Raw genomic sequence first — 18,356 nt, 5'->3', positions numbered from 1 at the left:
TTTCTTTTACTGAAGTTCAAGGGCCACATACAATCAGTAAAAGACAGCTCTGATTATGTAGGTAGTCACTATAAACACAAAATCTAAATATTTGTAAAGTAAAAGAAAAAGGCAAAGCAACTAATCAAGAGTCTAATTAATTTACTCGGTAGTTTTAATATTTGGTATTTGTCTTGCTATCCTCTCCAATTTCTTTCTTCAAACATATGAAGAGTTATAAAGAGCAAAAACTTCATGCTGTAATGAAGTCCAATTAAGATAATGCATAGACTTCTGGGGGGCAAAGTGCTGTGGGATTAGCTATTTTACATGATTGCAGGGAGCAGAGAATCTATTCTCTACTATGTGCAAGATATAAACTCCTTTCTTCCAAACGAATAAACTTCATGTCTTTAAATGTTGCCAGATAATGAAGGTGCACATGCATCCCAAGCGTCTCAGACACTGTACCTTATTTCACTAGTGTAAATTCTCTGCCTCATTTTCTTCTCCTTAACTTTTTGCTCAAGATTTAAAGATGATTAAAATGCCCTATAATTCATAAAATTTTTCTAATCTTTGGAGAAAATACACTGTTATTTTGTGAATCAATATAGAACTTTGTGATTCTTAATATTTATCAATAGTTTTCCTGTGATATTAGACATTTGCCTTTGTTGTATTTTCCTAAAAAGTTAAACTTCATAAAATTGTATATCTTATATTTTCCATCAATCTTAACTATTGATTGTTTGAAATATTCTTCCTGAGGGCATATACTTCAAATACATAACAAGTAAAATTGAATCTCAGTTTTATATCATGTTGCTATCCCTACTTGTACCCATTCCATCAATTTTTTTTCTTTACTGCTACTAAGGAAGTAATACAAACTCTAGTTTTTGTACTAAAGAAACCGATGATCATAAATTTTACAATATATTATGGAGAATATGATGAACGTATTTACCATTTTTATGATTATTGTCAAATCAAAAGAGCTCTTAGTTCTTTCAAATATATAGGATTTATTGAACTATTAACTATGAGATATGGTAGATATAACATATTATAATATAAATATAGTCCTTTTTTCTATTGATGAAGAAATTAAAGTACACAGATACGAAGAGATTTAACTGACAGAGCTGGTAGGACCGGGATTAAAAGTGTGCGGATTGAAGTTATATACACAACTTTTGTGTACTTTCGATAGAAACACTTCTATCTGCAACTATGGCATAAAAATGATGGACTGAACTGAGGGAAGTAGAGATATATATATATATATATATATATCTCATTAGAAACAATTTAAAAAATTAAAAGTATTCATCTTCAGCTTATCACTCATTGGTGGTGTGATTATTGACCATCATAAATATGGGTATGTAATTTATAAATCAAAACAAGTATAATTGCTTTCTCCACCCGTGGGTCTCACCTTAGTGGTGCGCTTTACACAGTGGGAACCTAGTAGTGGAGAAGTAGACCGCTGTAAAATGTTACAAGGTTTCCAATGTAGCGCTGAACTATTATTCTAGAAACAGCCAGTCTTCTCAAGGCTCGAGGACTGTCACAGGTCAAAGCAGAAGGATTCTAAAATTCTAAGGTAGTGGACATCTGTAGTGAGACATTATTTGTTGGCTATGATAGAGCAGATGCAACCATGAATTCCTAGTGGCTGTAGTTGTGCATACAAGACCTACACACGATCTACCCAGACGGAATCCCAGCACGGATGAGTAGAGAGGGTCATGAACTTTCACCCCCAAACTAGGAGCTATTGGCGATTAATGGGTGCTGAGGGAGGGAGTATAAGTTTTCTTTAGGAGAGCAGTGCCTCAGAGGCTGCCCATGCTCCAGTAGATGGTTTTATACGACTGTACATGTAGGCATCACAAAGTGGACTCAGTCATTTTAAAATGGGGGAGTATGAACTTTGAAGGGAGAAACAGATAGGGAAGGAATGGGAGGGGAAGAAATGGGTAGATTTGATCAAAAACATTACAAGAAGGTGTTGAATGCTCAAACAACTCTAAAGAATTTTAATGATAAAAGGTAACTTGTTTTTAAAGACATTCACTAACTTGACTAAGATTGCACAGCTAAATAGTCACAGAATCTTCATATGGGTTGTTTTCTATGAATGCTTGCCATGTGAAGTGTGGCCCTTGGACCAGTTTTATGTTCTATTCATTTTGATAAGTTGGTTGACTCGCTGGTGCTTTAATTTTATTGTTTGTAAGATGAGATAACTTCCACCTATCATAGTAGCTGTAGAAACTAGAAGAGATTCAGGTTGCAAAAGATTCTAGAAAATTCTTTCAAGTTTTTTCAACAAGAAGATGGTAACTTGAGTGACATTCTACATTTAGCATATTATGATACCGTCCTTCTGTCTACCATTTATCTGTCTACCATCAGATTTTAACTTCCGGTAATTATTAAGATTTCTTTCCGATCAGTTTTTTGAAGGCAGCTTTCACATCCTTGTTCCGCAAACTGTAGATCAAGGGGTTCAGCATGGGAATGATAATGGTGTAGAACACTGAAGCCCACTTGTCTTGGTCCAGGGAGTAGCTGGATGTTGGCCTCAGGTACATGAACATGACTGTACCATAAAACAGGGTGACACCTGTAAGGTGAGACCCACAGGTGGAAAACGCCTTTAGGCGGCCTTCAGCTGATCGCATTCTGATGATTGCAACGAGGATGAAAGCGTAGGAGATGAAAATGATGAGGATGGTGCTGAACTCAATGAACCCACACAAACTAAACAGCAGTATCTCGCTGATGTAGGTATCTGAGCAAGAGAGAGCCAGGAGTGGCGGGATTTCGCAGAAGAAGTGGTTGATGATGTTGGAACCACAGTAACTGAGGCTGAATGTGAGGGAAGTGTGGGCCACCAAACTGACTAGGCCCGCCAGATAAGAGCCCAGCATCAGGGCCAAGCAGACTTTCTTGGACATGAGAGTGCTATAGTGGAGGGGTCTGCAGATGGCCACAAACCGGTCATATGCCATGGCAGCTAGGACGTAGCACTCGGCGTCCACAAAACCCACAAAGAAAGCAAACTGGGTGGCACAGCTGGAGAAAGAGATAACTTTGTGCTTCGTGAGGCAATCAGCCAGCATCCTGGGAGCAATGGCTGAGGAGTAGCCCAGGTCGACGAAGGAGAGGTTGCAGAGGAAAAAGTACATAGGAGTATGAAGCTGATTATCTGTTATGATCAGGATGATCATGCCAACATTCCCTACAACGTTAACCAGGTAAACAATGAGGAAGACCACAAAAAAGATGATCTGCAGCTGAGGATCCTGAGTGATGCCTACAAAGATGAACTCAGTCACAACTGAGTGATTTTCTATATCCATTGCTCCAAGCAGTGGTTTGTGTGTGTATGTGTGTGTGTGTTTAAGTTTAGTTTACTAATGAATTTAGTATATTTCTTGTCATGGGACGTGCTAACAATCAACTTAAGCAATTATGTGCTCAGGATATTGTAGACTATTTTTTTATAATAAAAGAAAGTTTTATTTTGTACGATACCCAAATCTCTACCTTCTCATTCAATTCAGCGACTATTGACGGTGACTCAGAGGACTTTGTCAAGGCTGTGGATCCTTTGCAGGTGCACACATTTGTGGAAGATATTGAGCTTCCTGAGTGAGCAAGTTCTGCCTCTTCAACAGCCTTAACAAGCTGAGGTCATTTAAACAAGACATCAGGTTTTAACCTGTTCTCTATGATTATTCACTGGATTCACTAGCAGGAACGATACGGCTATGACGATCTTCTCCCTGAAGCAAAACACAGGAATACCCATTTGTGATGCTTTGCTTCCCTCCTTGATTAGTTGGCTGTCAATTCAATTGTAGGATTAAAGGCAGTGGAAAACTAAAACAAATCAAATCAAACAAGACTGAGTAGAAGGTCATTTAGGAAAGGGTGGGATGCAGACATAAACTGTAAGAGAGGAACCCTGCCTGTCCTTTCCGTGGTTTACTGCATAACAAAGGACAAGAAGCTGAGGGAGGGATGTATTTATGGGACTGTGGGAATTCATAGTAGGTGAGACTAAATCCTGATTAGAAGCAGTTCCAAGTCAAACCCTTAGCTTTAAATTGTTACAAGAATACAATCAACCACAACAGAAGCGGTTGTCTGAGATGAATATTCTCTGAGAAGCTTCCTGTTTTCCAGGCATACATCTGTCACCTTATTCTTACTTCACTGTGCACATTATCATGTCTATTAGATCAGCTGGGAATCAGCATGGAAAGGCCTGCCTGGAAGGATTTGTTTGGGACACACCTTTCTGACAAAGGTTTGTATCTGTAACTCACATAGAAACCTGAGACCTGAGTAAGAAAAGAAGCAGCTAGCTCTACACAGAAGGAGGCAGAGTATTTCTCGGCTGTAATGTCCCAACAAAAAATGTAAAGACAGTTGTGGAAGTAATCCATTACATTTTGTCTTTATTACTCATTTTTAGAGCATAAAAATTTCTTTATCTAAAAAGAAAATTCTAACTGAGGGTTAGAAAAGACGGCTCAGATGCTAAGAATACTTGCTGATTCCTAAGAAGGTTAGAGTTTGGTTCCTAGAACTGACAGGCAGCTCACAAAGACCTGTAACTCTAGCTCCTGTGGATTTTATGGTCCCTTTAGACTTCTGTATGAAACTGCACACACATGAGCATGTGCATGTGTATGCTTTCTCTCTCTCTCTCTCTCTCTCTCTCTCTCTCTCTCTCTCTCTCTCTCTCTCTGCCCCTTTCTCTCTCTCACATGCACACACAACTATAACTGAATACATATTTAAAATTTTCTGTGGGATTAAAAAGCTTCATTAGAAAATTGCATCATTCCTGATTACACAGAGTGTAGTGTTTGGTCTTAAATGAATTTAATCTTTAAAAAATAAAATACTCAAGTATTTATATTAGAGAAATGCAAATTAAACGTAAAATACTCATAATGCATATTAAAATAAATGAAGTTTAGATAATACACATGTGTTGACAAGGAAGTAAAGGAGTCAGAGTTTTAATCACGGTTAGTAGTAGTGTAAAGGGTGCAAGTGCTTAGCCTCTTATAAAAGTAAATCCGTAAGTAGTGGTTTTATGATTCATCCATCAAAAATGTAAAGTGTTCATGCATGGGAACAAGCCTAATAGACTACAGTGTCAGCACATGGTGCTACGTTACCCAAGAAGAGGAAAAACTATTGATATCTTTACAATGAAGGCTGAGTACAAAAGTAATTACACTCAGTGGAGAAAAAGTAAGAACTGGATACTTTTCATTATCCCATTTACAGAATAAATAAAATGAGTGATTAAGTAATTAATAGTGATGGAAAGCAGATGTATGACTGTTTGAAATACACACACACACACACACACACACACACACACATATATATATGAATAAGAGGTAGCAGTGCATAGAGCTCCAAGAAATCCTTTGCCTATGGTGAGTTGACTTCCGATGTTGTTTGTAATGATGAGTTCATGCTTGCATATATATATAATTAAAATACAGCAAATAGTATGTGCTTCAGGTGTATTCTATGGCAATTGTAATTCAATGTAGTTGCCCCAATAAACAATCAAGAAGCAAACCAAAACAAATTAGACAACAGTGTCCTACTTACTTTCACCTCATTACCGCATTTGAATTCATGTATTATTTCGCGGGTCACACTCCTTGGGAAATAACAATCCTCATGGAGGGAATTTGCAAAGATATTTTATGTTATTTGTGGCTGAACAGTCATGTTTACAGGAGCAAGAGCTACCTTGTAACGAGTTAGGTTTCAGACCCACCACTGTCTATATGTCATTCAATTGAACACTTTGGTTAGCAACGCATCCCTCCCTCCTTACAGATCCAAGATTTGAATAAAAAGAGCAGACTATGGAAAGATGCTTTGTTCAACACAAAACACGGTGCTTGTTTTTGTGTGTTGTGGACAGAGAAGAGCAGCCAGGACTATTTGTTGCTGACAGTTCTCAGCACAGTATTTGTCTTCAAGAGTTGTCACTTGTTAAATAGGAAGAAAAGTATTTACCTTAACAATACTGAACAAAACTCAGCTAGGCTATATCTAAACTTCTGGGCGCATTGATCATTTTGTGTTGAATATTGAATGCTTTTGGTCACTATGTACTAAGATTAATGCTTAATTCAGTACACAAGTTCATACTCATAAATCTTTAAATGGTATCAAATGTTTATTTCATAGTTGTTGCACAAAGACTGCTGTCTTCTCTGGAGGGGGAGAGTATTTAATTCTAAATTAAATTAAAGATGGGTAGAAAGTAGGCTGTAATCTCAAAACTGTAAATCTGCAGACTTAGAAACAACTCTGTCCTATAAAACTAAGTGCTGGCAAAACAAATTTTAGCCTTACATTCTTCACCTGAATTTGAATTCCCTATATATGAAGGCATCTACAAATGAAAAGAACAAGGATTAAGAATATGGAGATGCTGCCACAGCTCCTGCAGTGATTGGTTCAGCTCCGTGGACTGCTCTTTTCAGCGTGGATTTCGGATCTGCGAATTGGGTGTGGTGGAGAAGATCTTTAGTGTTATCAGTTTTTAAATTCTGACTTCCAACAGCAAATAAAAGTTAAAACAGGCCTGAGCATTGTTGCTGTTTCTGATATGGTTAAAAGGACCCGGGGCCAAGAAGTTCCGGGACTCGGAGGAACACTGATCAATGTGCACCACCCTGAGCAGGTGTCCCATCCTGTCCCAACAGAGAGCTCACCTGTTTTCTTCCTGTAGTAGCAGCGGAAGATTTTCTCTCCTCAGATGGGTCCAGTGGAGTGAGTGTTCCACAACCGAGTCACAGATTGTGACTCGCCCCGTCTGTTTCAGGGCCACTTACGCCTCCCGTTGCCGCACCCATGGGCAGGAGGTATTTAATTCTTAGAGTCACGCATTGTTTCCCAGAAGAGATATCATGAAATGGTTTTCTGCATCCACTAGAGATTCAGATATGATGAACATCATCCCCTGAGACATTTTACTTCCTCTATCCCCTGAGATTAATAAGAAAGATGTGCAGGCTTATTTGAAGATATAATGCTATAATGATCTGTTGTAAACACTGTCATTTCATCTTTTATTATTCCTTTTTCTTTTTTATTTATTTTTGCATATGAGGTCTCTCTATGATGCCCTGACAGGAATGGAACACCCTATGTTAACCAGACTGGCCTTGAATTTACCAAGACTCGCCTGCCTCTGACTCTCTGGTGCTGGGATTAAAGGTGCCCTCACCATCTCACATATTGTGCCCGTGCAGGCTTTTTTTTTTCTCTATGCTGAAGACTCTTGTGAGGTATGATTAGGTGATGAATAAGAAGGTTTTCTGTTTATGCCGGTGTCTATAAAGGTCCTTTGAGAAAGCCATTTCCTATAGAATGGTATCAAGGTACTAAAGAAAAGGTGATGAGTCATTAGCTAAAGATAAAGAGATAAGAAAACTCAGCTGGTTACCCACCGCCTCCCGGGATGGGAGGGAGTGGGAACTGGGTTTGGTATATAAAATGAGAAAAGACTATTAAAAAATAAAATTAAAGAACAAACAAACAAGAACTAAAAGGAAAGAGAAGAAAAGGAAAAGAAAAAAAAGCAGGACCATCCTGCTATGTTATAAATTAAAAGAAAACTTTTAGAGGTGTATGTCTATAAATTCAACTTTCTGTATAACATCAGTGTTTCAAAAATCTAAGCACATTCAAATTTACACATTGAACATGTGAAGTTCTTTTTAGTGTGCCATCCACGAGTGGTTTCCCTATGTAGGCCAGGCTGTGCTCACCCACTGGAGTGATCAGGTCAGATTGAGGATGCATACAACATGGCTTCAGAGTCTCCCAAGGAAACCTCACACCATCCTGCATTTTGATAATTATGATTTTCGAGATTCTAGATATGTGTATAATATGGGTGTAAAGGTGAGAAAATGATTCTTAAATTTTAATTTTTGGAGACTTTCATACTTGAAGACTAAATTTAAATCTTTTCCATTCCTTCATTTCCCTCATCCAATACCTCCTGTGTCCCCCACTCTTTTGTTGTAAGAGCGGCGGGCCTGCTTCCTGCCACCGGCTAGCTTTATATCCGAAATAATTACACAGAAACTGTATTCTTTTAAACACTGCCTGGCCCCATTAGTTCCAGCCTCTTATTGGCTAGCTCTTACATATTGACCTAACCCATTTCTAATAATCTGTGTAGCCCACGAGGTGTCTTACCAGGGAAGATCTTAACCTGCGGCTGGGTTGGGAGTGAGAATCATGGCGACTGCCTGACTCAGCTTCCTTCTCCCAGCATTCTGTTCTGTTTTATCCTCCTACTTAAGGGTTGGCCTATCAAATGGGCCTAGGCAGTTTCTTTATTAATAAGAAATCACTCTTTCACAAATTTATGCTTCTTCTTTTCTAACTACATATGTATAATATTATTTATTATCTCTGTATACTAAATGCAGCAATCCACACTCATCTCCAAAGCAATTGTAGACGACATAGCTAATAAAGACATAGGGAGCATCCCAGTGTGACATAGTCACTGGGTCACAGTGTGGAGCTGTCATCCCCCCAAACAACCCTTGGGGTCTCAATTGCCCAGTATCTCCTTATCTCACCCCTAAACATTATCCAATGACCAACTTCTTGTGTGTATATAGTTTTCTTGTAGAAAACAACACTAGAGATAGTGCTGTTTTATGGATTCAAATTTTCCAAGAAGATACAGCCCCAGCTTTCAAGGGAGACAGGAAGGGTGTGCAATAATAGTGCTTAGGAACAGAGTACTCAGAAACCATTCTCCAACATGTTCTGTGTTCCCAAAGGCAAAACAAAGAAATGCAAAGGAGACTTGATGTTTTCTAAATCTCAGAGAGGAGACATGTAGATTTCATGGATGTCCCATGAGAAAACCAGTCCCCAGAGGCCATGGAGTGAGAACCACATGCTACTTTAAGTGAGTGTGACTCCTATCTGGTGTGTTGTGAAGTTTCTGGCAACAGTGGATTACACGCAGCTGGAGCACACTGACGGATGGTTTCCTTTGAAAGGAACGTCATTGCAGTATAGTAAGTTGGGATGCTCACATTTAAGGAAAGCTGGCAGAAATAAGTCTCATTATTTTTCTGTGTGTGGAGTCAAGAGGTTCAATCACTCTTTCAAGAAGGAAGATGTGTTCTTGCTGAGGCTGAATTGCTTGCTTGCTTGTGAATTTAGGCATAGAAGAGAAACAGCAAGATCAATAGAGGTCAAGCAGTTGCATATGGTAAGGGGAATCCTTTAAATATGCTACTTGGTTAGAGGATTGACCTGAGGCGACGTCCATTCTGCTGTTATTTTCCTTAGTTACCCACTGATGCAAATTCCAAAAGCTCCTAGGGATGAAGAAAGTTTGTTAAATTAACCCATTTCTATTGCTCAGATAGTTACAGTTGTTAGAATAAATATAAGCAGCAATAAGTAATATGATTCCAGGGCTTTTTAAAATTCAGTTTTTTCTCTGTTTTTGAGATTGTAATAAAAATACATCATTATCCTTCGTCTTCTTTATTTCAAGCCCCCTCAGTTACCACTCCTTGTGATTTTAAATGTAGAAAGTACATTGGGATATCTTACAGTTATGTTCAGATACATGTAGATTGGCAAAGACATGTTTATTATTGCCTGGTTTGTGGGTTTGATTGCAAAATCACAGCAAGGTGGGAAACACATTGTAGAGAAACAGGACATATTCTTATTAAAAGAGAGGAGGGATGTGAGGTTTGGTGGCTCATTGCTGTAATCCCAGCCCTGGAGAGACTGTGGTAGGAGGATATTCTGTTCCATTTTAGACACAGGGAGAATCTACATAAGAACAAAAGAAAAGAAGTTTCAAGAACATGACTCACAAATAAGGATATAAAAACGATTATATTTTGCAATAACTATATGAAGTTACAGTTCCTTAGGTGGAGATATGATCATTTTGGGCAACAATTATGATTGGCCCAGACCACACACATGCTTGGTTATGAGCTGTAACCCCAGCTCATATGGGACATCACTGTAACTAAGTCAGTTCAGCAGTATGAATGGGACTCGTAAAACTGAGCTGCCATCCCTCTGTGCACCAGTGTCCACTTCAGCATTGATGATGCTATTGTAAATGACCTCAACAGTTGACTAACCAAGATTGAATTTTAGTTTATATTTATGCTCCAATGAGGAGCTTTGTGACCCTTGGCAAGTTAATGATTTGCACTTTAGATTTGCTCTCTGCTTATCCTATAGGCATACAATAAAATAACATAACCAAAACGTTTAAAACAGGACTTATAGTGCACAGACATAATTAAAAGCATATTCAGCACATTGTAATTCTTTCTGTCCTAACTAATATTACTTTCTATTCATCATTAGTAGATCTTATAAGGCATTGCTTTCCTGTTTTTGTTAGAATTCTATTCTCATGGGAGTTATGTTTGGAAATGTGGCAACTGATTTATTTTTATTTTCTGGAGATGAAATTATTTTTAAGGTCTATTTTCTATTTTATGTGCATGAGTGTTTCATCTGTATGCATGGCTATGCACCACACATGTGCACTATCAAGAAGTGTTGGGTTCCCTTGAACTGGTGTTGTTATGAGCTACTTTTTAGGTACTGGTAATCAAACCCTGATTCTCTGCATGAGCAGCCAGTGATGGTATCCCCTGAGCCATCACTCCAGAGCCTAAAGATGCCATTCTCACAGTTTATCAGTGCCAGTGAATCATTTGACATGGAAAATGGTCATATTGAGGAAAAGCTAATACTACAATTATGCATTTTCTCAGAAAATGTACCACTGATTAGCTGAAAACCCCCATACTCCAATGGATACTCCTGGGATAATTCCTTCCAAGACTCCATCACTGATTGATGAGGTTTTTATATAGTAACAAAAGATAAAATCAGATTTTGTATTCTCTTCTAACTGGTTGCCTGCATTCAATACCATTTTCATTATCACTGTGAGCAAAGATATTGGGTAATGCTTTAATTTTATAAAGTATAAGTGCCACCTTTCTGTGGGTGATAAGTGGGTGGTATAGCATACGGAACCCTGATTTCCTGAGTAGGCTATGCCGCCTTAGTTTACTGCTAAGTAATATGAGATAACAAAAGGCACCTGGAATGGACATGAAGACTCTTGCTGGTTGACATTCTCATCGAAGCTGTTGCTTAGAGGGTAAGGCTGGCGTCTCTTCTGAGTTGTCCATTCCCTTTCTGTTATTATTTTTTTTTTATTGAGAAAAGGAAAAAAAAAAGTGTCCGCCTCCTCCCAGCCTCCCATTTCCCTCCCCTCCTCCCACCCTTCTCCGATGGCTCAGAGGTTAAAGAGCACTGACTGCTCTTCCAGAGATCCTGAGTTCAATTCCCAGTAATTCCTTTCTGTTATTTTCTCCTCTATTTGACTTCACTCCATGTTGCTAGGTGTTAATTTTGCTTACATTTCTATTTTATTATAATAAAGAATTTCTTTTGATTCATTGTCGTCATTAGGTAATTCTATGTGCTACGTTTTTTGGCCCTATTATTTTGTTAGTATGGCTAACTAAATTTATTTTAACTGATAAGGGAAATATCAAGACTGTTTCTTCAAGGGGTAACATGCAGGTTCTCTTGATAATGCTTGCATCCACGTAACTGTTAAATCAGGTTTAAGAGCTTAAGGAATCTAGCAAACAATTGCAATCTGTAGTAAATCTGACTTGTAATAGTTCTGTGATCTTGTGCCTTCCAGGGTAATGGTTGGAACAGCACTGGCTGCTCAAGCTTTTTTCCCCATCATGAGTATTTACACACCCTTAAAACCTGGCTCTCTAGTCATTAGAGGATATTACTGAACGTTTTGATGTTTAGTTTATTTAAATCCTGTGACTGCATGAAGATAGCCTCAATTTCATAAAAATGTAAAGCATATAGAAATTCAAAGATCCTCCTTGTTATTATTGACACACTTTTCGGGAATTTTAATATTTTTGAACTTCTTTATATGTAATGACAAAAAGAAGTCAGTTGTTTAAGGAAGGCATGCAATGTTTCTTCAGTTATAAGTAGTAGGCATTTATTTACAATTTTTTGTCATTAAAAATGAAGACAGTTATATCTCAAAATAGTTAACCACAAGCACAATTAAAGTCAATAGATCATAATTCTGTTTAAGGTCTTCAGAAGCCAATACTCAAAATTCAGTTATAAGAGATTGAACTTGATGTCAGTTCCAAGATACTTTTCACTATGGTATCAATATTTTATTATTTTTGAAATAATTCATGTGTATCAAAAATCTCTATAAATGCATTTATGTTTTCACCATTACACTCATAAATATTTATATCATCTATATTCTACATTCATCTAAATAATGCAAGGCTCCAACTTTTCTTATGTTGCAGCACAGATGGTCAGAACCATGAAAGGAGTGCAAGCTAAAAATGAGACAGAAGTGACAGAATTTATCCTTCTGGGGCTCTCAGACAATCCAGACCTGCAGAACATCCTCTTTGCATTGTTTCTGGTGATCTACATGATAACCCTGGTGGGTAATTTGGGCATGATGGTACTAATTAAGGTGGACCGCTCTCTGCACACACCTATGTACTTCTTTCTCAGCAGCCTTTCCTTTGTAGATGCCTCTTATTCTTCTTCTGTCACTCCTAAGATGCTGGTAAACCTCCTGGCTGAGGACAAGAGCATTTCTTTCAATGGCTGTGCTGCCCAGTTCTTCTTCTTTGGCTCCTTCTTGGGTACTGAGTGTTTCCTGCTAGCCATGATGGCATACGACCGCTATGCAGCCATTTGGAATCCCCTGCTGTACCCAGTTCTCATGTCTGGGAGAATTTGTTTCATGTTGGTGACTACTTCATTCCTAGCAGGTTTTGGCAATGCAGCCATCCACACAGGGATGACTTTCAGATTGTCCTTTTGTGGCTCTAATAAAATCAACCATTTCTATTGTGACACCCCGCCCCTGCTCAAACTCTCTTGCTCTGACACTCATATTAATGGCATAGTTATCATGGCTTTTTCCAGTTTCAATGTCATCAGCTGTGTTCTGATTGTTCTTATTTCTTACCTGTGCATCCTCATTGCCATACTGAAGATGCCCTCTGCAGAAGGAAGACACAAAGCCTTCTCTACCTGTGCCTCCCACCTCATGGCTGTCACCATCTTCTTTGGAACAATCCTGTTCATGTACTTGCGCCCTACCTCTAGCTACTCGATGGAGCAAGACAAAGTTGTCTCTGTGTTTTATACAGTAGTGATTCCCATGCTAAACCCTCTCATCTACAGTTTGAAAAATAAAGATGTGAAAGAGGCAGTGAAGAAGATTGTACAGAAACGTGTGCTTTGAGGCCAGACTACGTGTTTTCACCTTATGTCAATTATATTGTGTTTTCAATGTTTCTTTTAATAGTATGATTGCTTAAAATCTTTATAGGCATATAGATGATTTGAGATAACACTCATCTTAATCTTAATTTCCTAGTGTAGGCCGGGCGATGGTGGCGCACGCCTTTAATCCCAGCACTTGGGAGGCTGAGGCAGGCGGATCTCTGTGAGTTCGAGACCAGCCTGGTCTACAGAGCGAGTTCCAGGACAGGCTCCAAAGCCACAGAGAAACCCTGTCTCGAAAAACCAAAAAAAAAATTTCCTAGTGTATTATATTATCTACATGTACTCTTATCATGAATCAAACCAATACTTGATGGAGATGTGGCACCAAAATATTAAAAATTGTTTGACATGGGCTCAACTTAAAATGTATATGTTTAGATAATTGCAATTTCACAGTTTGCTTCACTATGTATGTGTATATATACATACTTATGTTTGCAATTCTCTGTGTGTATATGGATACCTTCTTTTCTTACCAATTATTTATTTTAGTGTCTTCGATTGAGTTTTAAACAAAGAGTTATTGTTTTCAGCATGGCTATTGGTATGTATTTTCAGGAAGAAAGCAGGATGGGGGGTGAGTTGAAACATGACAAACTACATAAAGACCTCAGTGGATCCTACATGAAATTCAGTTCTGGAGTTCTGCTACTTCTTTCTTGTCTTAAACTGTCATTCCACAGTGGTCTCTTTGTGTGGATTGGGCAGTAGGAGGACCTACAATCTGAAACAAGATAATCCTTTTAACATGGCATGGTTTCTAACATGGAAGACAGCTGTACACTGTTAGTTGAATTTTGGGAGCCATCAAATACCCTTTAGTGATCTGCACAGCACCGAGTGACTCGATGGCAGGACCTTCCATGTGTTCTGCTGTCAAAAATCCTGCATGAGACACAACAAAGAATCTTAGCAGGTATTATGTTAATGAAGGACTGGAGTTAAAGTAAGGGATTGTTGACTTTGCTGTCAGTTTATCTATTAATGGTTTTTTTTTTTTCAGGTTAGAGTCGTAGTATTTTAACTCTGTTGTTACACTGCCTAAAAGAGGCAGGTTGTTTTCAATAAACATTTGTCAAATTAAATTGTGGTGTGTGTGTATGTGTGTGTGTGTGTGTGTGTATGTGTGTGTGTTGGAAGTTATATTTGTTTGGATGGATCAAGAAATACCAGTGTGTTATAAGATGAGAAAAATTTAAATATGTATTTTCCTTCTCTATTTTTTTAAGGCAGTGTGTACCTTTGGAGTCCTTGAACTTGCTCTGTAGGCCAGGATGACCTTGAACTCATAGAGATCCGTCTGCCTCTGCCTCCTGAATGCTGGGATTAAAAGTGTGTGCCACCACCACCTGGCTCTTATTTCTCGTCTAACAATAATGTTCAGTGACTCTTTTTAAATTATATTGTTTTAAATTCTATATTTAAAATTTATCTTTAAGGGTCAATTTTCTCCTTACTTATTTTATAAACAAGCCTGCTTTGCAACTATGTTTGAATCTTATATATTATGATGGCATTAATTCAATAGGCCAGAATAATTCTGGGATAGATCCAAAAGGTTTACACTTCATAGTATTCTCAGTTAAGACTAGAAACCACCCCTTTCTTCTATTAGATTTATAAGAAGTTTATTATTTCAATTATCATGTCTCCCCAAAGAAAAGGGCTATTGGGGTGAAGAATATCTCTACTGAGCGGTTAGGAGAGGTTTGGTGAGGAAAATAGAGACAGGGTACCTGGTGGAAAGTTTAAGCAAGGACGGATCTGGAAGGACGAGGATGAAGATGAGAAGGAGAGTTAACTGAAACAAAAGATGCAAGAAGAAAGGGATAAGCATAGGGTTGAGGTCTCATGGGCTCTCACTCTCCACTTTAGAATGTCTGTTTGTGTTGTCCTTGTTCAGTTCATGTTTAGAGAGTCATGTTGGCGAAGCAACTCTGGAATTCTGAGAATGGAAGAAATAAAATTAACCAGGGAAGAACATACTAAAGGTTATCAAATATCAAGTGGTCAGTCCTGAAATGTACGTACAAGTAACATTATACAGACTGAACAGGTTATTTTTAGGATTGTGTATATATGTGCACACACAAATAAGAATAGGTGTGTTTCAGCCTTTTTATTGAAAGCTGCATAGCATTTCTTTTTACCCCAGAATATCAGTAAAGTAAGGTAGCAGATTAAGACAGAGGGCAAACAATGTAAACAATTTTTGTTTGATATTTTGTGGATTAAATAATATATATCCTGAATATTTCATTATCTATCATGTAGTAAAGTCGGGTTGATTAAATGATACCCAGAGAAATTGATGTCAACACTTTCAAAAGTAGTGCCAACAATGCACTCATCATCTGATTTTGATAAACTAATTTCACATATGTGTCACGTGCAGAATAAAATTATTTGGACATTGCAAATCTTAAGGTTCTCCATCTAGAAAATGTAAGCTGGTAATGGTTTCTTACTCTGAAAAGAAGGAGGATTATGCCTAGGGAGTCTGTAATACATGTTGTGTGATATTTTGATCATGTTCTATCAAATAAAGCTTGAGGATAGAAATAACCACTTGTGAACCAAATTAACCACGAAGGTTTTAGAGGACTGTAGACAGATAGGACAGAAAGTAGTAAGGTGAGATGAAGAGGGATCTGGGCCCCTTTAGAGGAAGGAACAGGGGAGGTAGGAGAGTACTGGTGTGTTGAAATATGAGTGGCGGGGCTGCGTCCCCAGCACCCCGGCTGCCTACATGGCTAGCTTATGCCCCGAAATAATTACACGGAAACTGTCTTCTTTTAATCACTGCCTGGCCTCTTATTGGCTAGCTCTTACATATTGATCTAACCCATTTCTAATATCCCTGTAACACCACGAGGTGTCTTACCAGGGAAGAGCTTAACCTGCCTCTGTGTCTCAGCTTTGTTCTCCCAGCATTCTGTTCTGTTTACTCCGCCTACCTAAGGGTTGGCCTATCAAATGGGTCTAGGCAGTTTCTTTATTAATAAGAAATCCCTCCCACATCACTGGTGGCTTCTCTGCTTCCCTTAGCCTTTACCCGTTCTTACCCCTATATCTGACTCCTGAATTATTATTGATAAAGAATAATTAGAACAATAGTTTAAGTATATCTGCCATCTAGATGTACTAATTGTGGCATCTCAACTTCATTACTTGATTTCTGCAGAGAATGATGATGTATGTGACAGAGATGGTGATGCTAAGGGGCAAAGAGTTTAGTTAAAGACACAGTCACATAACCTGGGCCTTGCAGGGTCAGCGCTCAAGTCTATGTAGCCTTTGTCCTCAACTGCTGGGTGACCTCTTCACTATGCTGTTCCATCATTCTTATCTGTGCAGCTAAGTTCATCACTATAGGAAGCTAAACGGAGGTAGTAGCAGCCTGACATTCTGAAGACTCATTATTTCTCATCACACAAGCTTCAACCATCACTGAATAAAAGAAAAGATAGTGAATAAAGGTTTGGAATCCAGAATCCCAGAGCACTCTCCTTTGGGCTTAGGCATCCCAAAAGTAGAGAAAAAAAAAAAACAAATACAAAAGAGAATTGAGATTTTTCTTAATTTCACAGGGGAAAAGCAGTAGATTACTATGAGGCAACAGAGGAGGTACCGTCTTTAGAAATGAAAGTACCTGAAGGATATCCTACTTAAAATAAATAACAGTAGTCTAGTAGTATATCCTAAGACTCTAACTGGTGATAATCGTACACCATTCAGCAGCTGTATTAGTGGTACTGAAGTTTGAGAGGTACTGTATCTTGACATGATAAGCAAAGGACAGAATCAATCAACTATTGAATGCAGAGAAAAGAATTTGTTTTCCTATTCTTGTACAGAACAGTATCTTCAGTCTATCTGAACTATTTATTATTCTTTACAATCAAAGAGCATGCCTTCTCTACAAAGAAGGACCCTTTTCTTCTGAGTTGTAGCTGTGTAGGAATTTGGGCAAGAAAGAGAAAGGAGCAGAGATCTAATTATAGTCAAGAAATTGAAAAAGGCAATGGAACAATGTAAATATGCAGTTTGTTTAACTTTCTGACATGAAGAAATTCGCAACCTTATGAATTTTCTCAGTTACTCAGTGACAGAGTACCAACATCATTGAGTGATGTAAATGCTACCCTATTTTTTTTATTAAACATTTCAGAGTATTAGGAGAGAAATACAACATAAATGCTATGATTTAGAGTCATTTTTGAGACAGGGTTCTCTATATAGACATGGATGTCCTACAACTCTCTATGTGGACTAGGCTGGCCTCAGACTCAGAGATCTATCTGGTTCTGTCTCCCAAGTGCTGTGATTAAAGTGTGTGCCACTATGCCCAGCCTAATTCGGGTCATTTTTTTAAATAACAAGAAACAGCCAAAAAGAAAATCTCACATCTATTTTCGAAAACTGTTGGAAATTTAAGACTAGAAACCTTCGTCCTTGGGACAGCAGTTTGAGAAATTTCAGCAGCATGAAGGTGGCTATTGCAGGGAAACAGAACAGCTATTTTGTTTAATACAAGGGATGGATGCTTGCTGCTCATAGTATGATACAGCTCATACCGTGTTTGGGTAATAAAAGGTTGTTCACTATTGGGAAATCTAACAAATGATTTTCAGTAATCACATGCTCTTGTCAAAAAATACTGACTTTTATTATAACTAAGTATTTTCTATAGAGCTAAGGTAGCTCAGAATGTTAGCTGGCTGTTCTTCATACAACTGTTCACATCACTTGCTGACATTTTTGAGTGATCACAAATGCTAATAGGATGAGACTTTGAGCATAAATGTGGAAGACATGAGGCAAAACTGGTAATTCACAGCAAGTTGATGATTCATAAGTTACATTTCTTCTCTATGCAAAGGAGATCACACTGTTTAACCCTA

The 18,356-nt window shown here is 38.2% G+C and overlaps 2 protein-coding genes across 3 annotated transcripts; one reads left to right on the top strand and one right to left on the bottom strand.

The window, feature by feature from the left end:
- Positions 1-2,426: 2,426 nt before the first annotated feature.
- LOC102001856 (olfactory receptor 1019) lies at positions 2,427-3,356 on the bottom strand. The gene has a single exon (XM_005363322.1). The coding sequence runs from the start codon at positions 3,354-3,356 to the stop codon at positions 2,427-2,429; it is 930 nt and encodes a 309-aa protein (XP_005363379.1).
- A 4,556-nt stretch (positions 3,357-7,912) lies between these two features.
- LOC102001577 (olfactory receptor 1020) lies at positions 7,913-13,408 on the top strand. Of its 2 annotated transcripts, XM_013352297.1 has the most exons (2): positions 7,913-7,937; positions 12,501-13,408. In XM_013352297.1, the coding sequence occupies exons 1-2, from the start codon at positions 7,913-7,915 to the stop codon at positions 13,406-13,408; spliced, it is 933 nt and encodes a 310-aa protein (XP_013207751.1). The 2 variants fall into 2 exon arrangements, with proteins under 2 accessions (XP_013207751.1, XP_005363378.1); XM_005363321.2 differs by lacking the exon at positions 7,913-7,937 and having other exon boundaries at positions 12,455-13,408.
- Positions 13,409-18,356: the final 4,948 nt, after the last annotated feature.

Source organism: Microtus ochrogaster, linkage group LG9 (genome assembly GCF_000317375.1).
Source record: "Microtus ochrogaster isolate Prairie Vole_2 linkage group LG9, MicOch1.0, whole genome shotgun sequence".
NCBI classification, from domain to species: Eukaryota; Metazoa; Chordata; class Mammalia; order Rodentia; family Cricetidae; genus Microtus; species Microtus ochrogaster.
This window is presented reverse-complemented; position numbering and strand designations above follow the sequence as displayed.

Coding starts and splice junctions, on each gene's coding strand:
- LOC102001856 (XM_005363322.1), bottom strand. CDS start 3,356: ATGGATATAGAAAATCACTCAGTTGTGACTGAGTTCATCTTTGTAGGC.
- LOC102001577 (XM_005363321.2), top strand. CDS start 12,455: ATGGTCAGAACCATGAAAGGAGTGCAAGCTAAAAATGAGACAGAAGTG.